Source organism: Pundamilia nyererei, unplaced genomic scaffold (assembly GCF_000239375.1).
Source record: "Pundamilia nyererei isolate P.nyererei 1_Seehausen unplaced genomic scaffold, PunNye1.0 scaffold00006, whole genome shotgun sequence".
NCBI classification, from domain to species: domain Eukaryota; kingdom Metazoa; phylum Chordata; class Actinopteri; order Cichliformes; family Cichlidae; genus Pundamilia; species Pundamilia nyererei.
In genome coordinates this window covers 3,732,902-3,740,984 of record NW_005187407.1, presented here as the reverse complement: position 1 = coordinate 3,740,984, position 8,083 = coordinate 3,732,902, and the positions used below count along the sequence as shown (strand labels likewise).

The 8,083-nt window shown below is 44.1% G+C and overlaps 1 protein-coding gene across 1 annotated transcript in view; it reads right to left on the bottom strand.

Moving 5' to 3' along the window:
* The window catches only part of smtnb (smoothelin b), a 49,385-nt gene that overhangs the window by 22,954 nt on the left and 18,348 nt on the right, over positions 1–8,083 (bottom strand). The window contains exons 3-6 of the mRNA XM_013914847.1: positions 7,450–7,607; positions 5,915–5,993; positions 5,750–5,828; positions 4,626–4,699 (exon numbers count right to left, since the gene is read on the bottom strand). Of these exons, the coding sequence (XP_013770301.1) occupies positions 4,626–4,699; positions 5,750–5,828; positions 5,915–5,993; positions 7,450–7,607 (390 nt within the window). The remainder of the gene's footprint in view (positions 1–4,625; positions 4,700–5,749; positions 5,829–5,914; positions 5,994–7,449; positions 7,608–8,083) is intronic.

Genomic DNA, 8,083 nt, shown 5'->3' with positions numbered 1-8,083 from the left:
CACACACACACACACAGTCTTCAAATCACCAACAAACATACTCTTAACTCAAACTTCTGGAGACTTAAACTTTTCTACTAAAGGGCAAAATTGTCTTGTGTGGAGCTTCAGGTGTTGCTCGTCACTCAGCAGCTCATTTGAAATGATGAATGACATCACAGCGCAAAAATCACTTTAAGAGAGGCATCTGGGTTAAGAATAGCACAACAAATGCTGGGGTGGATCCTGAAAAAACATACAATACATGAAAATATAATACTTAAACCAGATTTACAGCCTACTATTACTGCCAAATGCTCCTTAAACACATTCACTATCTCTCAGGCATGGAAAGAAAGTGCACACACCCAACCGCACAATCGCACCGCAAACAGTTCCCCATGTGTAAATTATGTTATTCAAGACAAAAGGCTGGCCTGGTTGTTAACAGCAGAAGCAGAGTGAAAATCCTACAAATCACACCTTTGGTGTTTTAAATGGAATTTAATCAGTGCAATGTGTGATCCGTGCAGACAGAGGACCAACCACAAAGCCTGCTCCAAGTCAAACACAAGCAAGAGGCAAGAAAGAAACCCGACAGCTTTATGCTCTCTTGACTGTGACCTTCCCCTCCTTGAGCAGATCACAGGAGATAGTGGCTTGAAAGCAGAGGAGAAAATGTGATGAGACGCAGGCAAAAGGTGAATGTGGAAAATGCACAGCTCGGGTTGGGACACATGATTACATTTTGTTGCTAAAATAAGCCAAAAGGGGAGTTGAACTCCTAAATGTGATATTATAACAGTATAAATCTACGTAGCAGGTGCCCTGATGTCACTTTTTCCAGGTTTCCATATGGAGCTAAAAGCAGAGCACAGACTCAGGGGCTCGAGAAAAAGGTTTTCTGAGCTTTTCTAGACAACAATAAATGTCACCTATACACTGCGGCAAGCCACAGAAACATAGCAGAATGCTCCTATAATGAGTCATTAAAGCGTCTGATGGTTTTGCAGGGCACAAACTGTCTCCTGTAATGAAGGCACTACGGTGCACTGAGGCGAGAGGATGCTCGCATCCTGAGCGCAGTCACCCAATCAAAGAGTCGCAGGGGGAGATAATTGTGTTCGAGCAACAAGCACAATTAAAGAGAACAAGCCTTCCCTCACGTGCTCACCCCCCTCACCCTCCGCTGCTCCTACCGGGCCTCAGACAGACAGCCGTCATTTAAAACTCCCACTAAACCACAGGGAACATATTTCTCACAGACAGCGAGGCTGAGTGAAAAAAAAGGGGAAGATAAAGTGGAAATAGAGATCGAGACCAGAGTACAGGACCTGCTGCCAGCCGCCATGCTATCATTAGCGGCTTCGCTCTGGCCCTGATGGCTGGGACCTGACAGAGGGGAACCAACACCGACACCCTGTCGCTCCAGCCAATTGTCCCATACGGCCTCAAGCGCCTGTTTGTGTCAGACTATAATTGCAAAATCTCAACCTCGTAAACACAAAAACAACTGTCCTCTCCCGTGACCGCAGCGAGGCGTGGGCCATCTGGACTCCTCTGAACCCTCAACTCCACAAAAAACAACAATGAGAGCTCAGAATGAGACACAAGCACCTCTTTTACCAACCAGCTCACACAAGTGAGCTCAACTGTGGATTAACACGCTGGGTTTTAATCCATAGTTGGATTAAATGACGGGGTTTAACTTCCAGTTTTCCGTGGAAGTTAAATCCATCACTCCACTGGTGAGGTCAGACCCATTTGAGGGTCTTCCATGCCGCTACGTGGAAGAAGAAGAAGAAAAGAAGAAGGAACCTGGCGGCTCACTTTCCATTACAGCAGCCTGAGGAACCACACGCTCGGCTAACCTCCAACAAATGAAATACAATATCTGGAATGAAGCAGGAATCATCTCTGCATCACATATACACTCAGTCTGGAGTGAGGAAACCCGCAGAAGTCGTCAGACCAGAGTCTCATTCCCATTTTTACTTACTGCAGATCAGCACATGCCAGTCTAAGCTTTCCTTCTGGTCTTTTTTAGACTTTTCCTCCTACAGGACGCTTTCACAATTCACCTCTAAGAAGTCTGCTAAACCCTCTCTATTGCACATACTGGGGCTTGTTTTTGACAACTAAGGTTCCTTATTGTAGCAATTTTATGATTAAACAACAAACCAACAAGCAGCCTGTCTGAACTGAACACGCCTAGATAGTAAGCGAACCTGCAAACTTTCAAAGTTTAGTTTCATAAATCCATTTTAAAATCCAGCATTAAATATTACAGTTTCTGTTAAACTTGTTAAACAACACTTTGACTATTTGAATGGATCTTCATGCAAAACGTGAAAAGTTTCAGCTGTAGTTAGTCTACCTGTTGGCTAAAATGCGCACCGAGCGATCTAAGTGAGCAATAAACCATTAAGTACACATACCTGAAATGTAAACACAGAGGCAGGCACATCCCATTCTCTGCTCAGAAAGAAATGAGCACAGACTGACGAGGAAAGATATTTACATGCCTTTTCAGGACAAGGAAAAAAACCAAAAAAAAAACAAAGGTTAAGAAAATGAGAGGCGTGTTTAGCCTGCGATAAAATCAGAGTGACATTTACCTTCTCTTCACGCGACTGACTGCCTCTCTCTCTCCCTCTCTATCAGCAGCAACCCTCTTGGAGTCAGGACGTCCGCTATTCTGACGCTCTGCTCCCGCAGCCACATCATACACACCCACGCACAAACATTTACACCACCACAAACACCACACACATACACATATAATACCAAGAAGCCACTCCCTTGACTTCCCCTCCCTCCCATTCTGTCTCCAGAGGGATCTGACCCCCACCACACTCAGACTCACGGACACTTTTACAGGTTAATGGGTTGCCTGGTTGACACATTAACTTCTGACACACTCTGCTCTTGTTTTGACTTCTTTTTTGGGGAGTTGTGCTCTTCAAAAAAACAAAAAACACAATTTAAATATTTTGTGCCTTTATGTGTTGCAATAATCAAAAGGACCCTTTCTGTGTGCTGACATTTTTTTCTGCTACATACATATAATTAAAGTTTCCACGTGGTTACTAGAAAATGGGCAAAAGGAAACTTTAAGTGTACCTCAGCTACCCGCGCATGTGAGCATTAGAAACATTAAATTCTAAATGCGATCGGAATCTAGCATAAATACAGACAAACAGCCGTATTAACCTACTAATTAAACACCTTCGTTCATCATTTTGTATACAGGCAACTTCTTGAGTCCGGGCTCACATACACATACTGCATGCCGCTTGTGCCTGCGTGCTGCTTTTCAGGCCTATCTAAGACCATCTTCAACGGAACAATTGTAAGAGGCTCAAAGAGATCCGACGCTGTGATGTGACTGGAAGGAGCCCTGCTGCTGCTGCTGTTGCTGGCTGATGTTTTTTTTGGCCCACATTCCCATTTCAGTACAGACTTTTAAGACTGCCGGGGCACAGCTGGTGGGCCGTCTGTCTGTCCATCCTTCCGAATTCAACCCCCGACCTCCGCATTTTCCCACTCCCCCTCCTCGTTCATCCTCACAATTTCACCAACGTACTGTTCAGCTGTCTTGAAGGAAGTGAGGTAAAATAGGCTTGAGTGATAGGGCATCCTGTTACGCCAACATGCCATCATCACTTCCTAGCTGAGGAGAACACACACACACACAGGAATGCAAGCAAAGCACAGGCTCCAGCAGACAATGGGACTGATACTAAAAGCCTTTCATTTCTCCCCCTTTGCATCTCTGTGGTGGGAAAAACAAGTGCTTTTAAATGAAACACCAGAACTCTGATAAGGTGAGTGATTGTATTTTTCCCCTCTTTAAAAACACAGATATGGGAGGTGGTCTCATCACTCAGGGACTTAGTCTTAAGAGCAGTGGCTGCATACAAAATGAATTTTCCCTATAGCAATCCTATCCACTGGAAACAGAGCTTTTATCAAGAAACTGATCACTGACAGCGGATAACCTAACGTCTCCTCCTGTAAGGCTCTGCTGCTCAGCCACAAGAGGGCACACCAGCTGTGAGGGACCTCTGAGAAAAAGGCCGAATACTCCAGCTAAAAGTAGTTGTCCGACAGATGTAACAGAAATCTTAAGAAATCCATACTTTAAAACTTTTTTTTTCTTCAAAAATGAGACAGGCTTTTCAGTTACATCTGTGTGAAATGACAGCACCTGGGAGACTCTCCCTGTCAAAAACAATTTTCCGCCCTCACACCCAAGTCAAAGCACATTTTATCATTTTCCTCGGTTTGGTCGAACCTGAATAGGAATATGTGACAAACACATTCCTCCCTCTGTGGCGGCTCAGGCATGTGTTTTTTTGTTTTGTGTGCAGCTATATTCCCGCTCCGGTAAGTGACTCAAGTCTCATTGTTTGTTGTTTTGTGCATTCTTCACTGCGGCAGCAGAGAAACCTCGGTGGTCACTGCTGCCATGCAACAGAACGTGACACCCGTAAACGGCCCTATGTGTAGATGATTTTTGTAAATGGAAGCTGACACCAGACGGTTTACCCGTCAGATATAAGTGAGATGTCAGGACTGCACCAGCACAGCGCTGTGACATTTAATCGTTCTTCTTCCCACTCCAGTAACTCTGCAGTACTCACCCCAGTTCCCATGCTGCTCTGGGACTGCACACCCTCAGGCTCCAAGCCAGAAGTCTTCCCCCTCTCCACGACCACTAACAAACATGGGCACACAATAGAAATACAGTACAGGAATATTTAGAGCAAAGTAGATACCTTCTTATAATCTCATCTCATGTTAACATTCTGGTCATGTGTGATTTTAAAAGAAGAGGAAACACAGGGGGACACAAGTTAAATTGAAAATGGGTTGCTTTTTGTGTGCGTGTATCACCCTGCACATACAGCCTCCTACGTGCAGTTCAATGTTCACACGGGCCAGACAGCACTTAGGCATGACAGGAATCCCCTATCTGGCCCAGCATCGTAGGTGGATCTGCCCTAGTAACTATGGCACTGAGCGCTCACACGTGCACATACTTTATGGCCAAGACAATGATAAGGCCAACTTACTTTTACTTTCACGTTCCACAATGAACAGCTAAGTTCATTTCTTTACCTTTAATTCTAGCACCCTCTTCTGGATGTGCACATGGTGCCTGGATGGCTCTTGAAGTATTGATGTCCAAGTGCTACAATGATGGATGCTGTAGCACATGGAATCAGTGAATGTGCAAGATAACTCTAAGCCAAAAGTGCATGCACGAGACTATGCAAACGGCTTGATTTTTAGGCAGTTTTTCAGCCTAGTTAGTGCCGTTGCCTCACAGCAAGAAGGTCCTGGGTTCAAATCCACCATCTGGCCGAGGTCTTTCTATGTGCATGTGTTTGCATGTTCTCCCTGTCTATTGTTGCACCAAGGCCCAGTATGAGAGAACCAGGGATTATTTCATAACAATGTAATAATTTTCATCTGTAAATGAGCAATAATTAGTCCATCTCTGGAATTTCTTCCTCTCTGCATCCTCATCAAACCAATTTACATCTTTTGCAACAAACCGCAAACATCTGAAGACTTGAAATTCTGACATATTTCCCTCTGGTGCATTTCTCTCTAATTACACTGGTGCAAATTATAGCTTGGTTAAACTGTTTGAGATGCCACCATGGCATGAAGACTGCAACACCCTCATTTGATTTGTCATTATAAGACAAGATGTTTCTGATTCCGCTCCGTCAGACAAGTGTTACTGGATCCCACTCACCCTGCTGCTGCTCCTCTTGAACTTGCCGAATGGCCGCTCGGATCATTCTCCTCTCCTTGAACTCGCTGGCTGCGTTGAGCTATGAGCAAACACACGCAAAAGCTCAGTGAAACTACAAAGTGATGTGAGACGTTAGCATTACTGATATTACGATACGATATTCACCATTTGCTGAAGCTCGTCGATGTCCCGGATTGATTGCAGTTTCTGTTTCAGCCCATCCAAGTTCTCGTTGGATTCTGACCTGAGAAAGAAACGCAAAGACATTTTAATGGATCTTCAACTAGTCCCCACTCACCATGAAACAAACTAGAAAGCCTAATAGTTTAAAATATCAGACTGTAAAACTTTGGCTCCTCTGACTCTAATCTGAAGCTTCTGCCCATATATTACAGGCAGCTGAAGGTAATTTGAAAGATAAAGGACGGTTTTCTTGGCAGAGAGAAAACCCAGAGGGAACACTCCCAAATCGAGCATGGAAGAAGTGATATTACGACATGACAGATTTGACAGCCAATGACATTCCCCCCCACCCCTAAAAAAAAAAGCTGCATTTATTTTCCCTTTTTCAGCCTCATATTCTCCATTTCACTCCTTGCTTTTATGGTGGTTTCTATTACTCACATACTCATTATCCTCGCTTCTCTCCGCTCTTTGGCATTAAAAAGATGCGCAGCAATGCCGGAGTGGAATACTTCACATTCCACCACTGTGAGGCACGGGACAATGGCCTTTCCTCCTACCCCATTTCTATCCCACTTTCAGATGGGTTTCTGTGTCCTGGCATATGAATACGTGCATGCATGTGCAAAAGCATGCTTTCTTTAGCAGCTTCACTGAGGCACCTCCTGTGTTATTGTAATGCAAGTCATTCGAGAGCAGCACTGAATGGAAACAATCAGGGCCCCGTCACCACTCTTATATTAGGATTCGGCGATGGAGGAGGAGAGTGGCGGCTGATTCTGTGCGTCTGCTTCTTATCCAATAATGTCACTTCTTCCCTTTACTCCAGAACAGATGATGGGATTGTGGTGCAGCCTTGAACTTTAATGAAAACCTATAAAATATGTCGCAGATCACGTGGAACTTGGGATTTTTCTCAAATCATCCACACTTTGAGTTCCTGCTTGATTCTTGTTCCTTATTGTCTTTATTTAGCAAATGATTCGACCTTTTTTCCCCCTTTTGTCATCTGAAAGAAACTTGTTTCAATTTTGCTGTAAATTTGTTTGCTTTTCATTTTTAATTCTCTAGTCGGTCATTACTGGAGAGATTTCAAGAGATAATATTTTAATTTTACTCGGGTTTACCAGAATCTGTGCTATGTTTATGGCAACATAAAGTGATTCAAATAAGTAACCCATTAGTCCACGCTGCTTAGCTGGACGACAGGTGCTGGAAAGTCTCTGAAAGGTAAATAATCAAACAGACTGCGATAGCTGATCTACGTTAATGTGACACATGACGGTGTGGGATATTTGAAAGTGAAAGTATTTATGGTAAAACAGCCACACTAGGTGGAAATTTTAGGGATGGGAAACTTTACTGTTGCAGTTTTCTCTCTCCTGTGATTTGCTAACTTGACTTTTCCAGAGCTTTCCCAGTGGAGTTGAAGATTGTTTTTTCAGCATTTCCAGTTCACCTGGCCTAGTAAACTGTCATCAGCACAGACATCTGTGTGTCTGTGTGTGCAGCTTCACCTGTGCTGGTTCTCCTTGTCCTCCTGCTGATTGAGGCGTGTGGGTCGAAATCTCTTGCTAGCCAGAGCTGCCTCCATGTCCTCAATCTCCCTCCTCCTCAGCTCCCGGATGGCTGAACGGATGCAGCGCCTCTCGTCCAGATCCACAGTTCCATCCAGCTGCAGACACCATAATAAAAGACAAACAGAATAAAGTGCATGAAGGATGGAGGCTGCACAGAGCGGCAAACATTTGGCTTGCAAAGTTTAGTCTTACGTTTGCATATCTGCACATATTCACAAGTAAATACAGCGCAGAGGCTTGCTCACATTTCAGGAAATGGCCACATAGTTACATGAGAGTCTGCAGGTAAAGAGTCACAGACCTGCTGACAGTGTAAGTACAAGGTGGCGAGCAGCACTGAGCGTAACACGTAACAAAAGCAACACATTACTGCGATCACATTTTATTTCACCAGTAATGCAGTAATGTGACGTTATAGTACTAAATTTGGTAATTACATTATAGTTACAATATGTTGTTACTTTTGGTCTCAGTAATTAATCCCAGCTCTCTCTCTCTCTCACACACACACACACACACACACACACACACACACACACACACACACACACACACACACACACACACACAC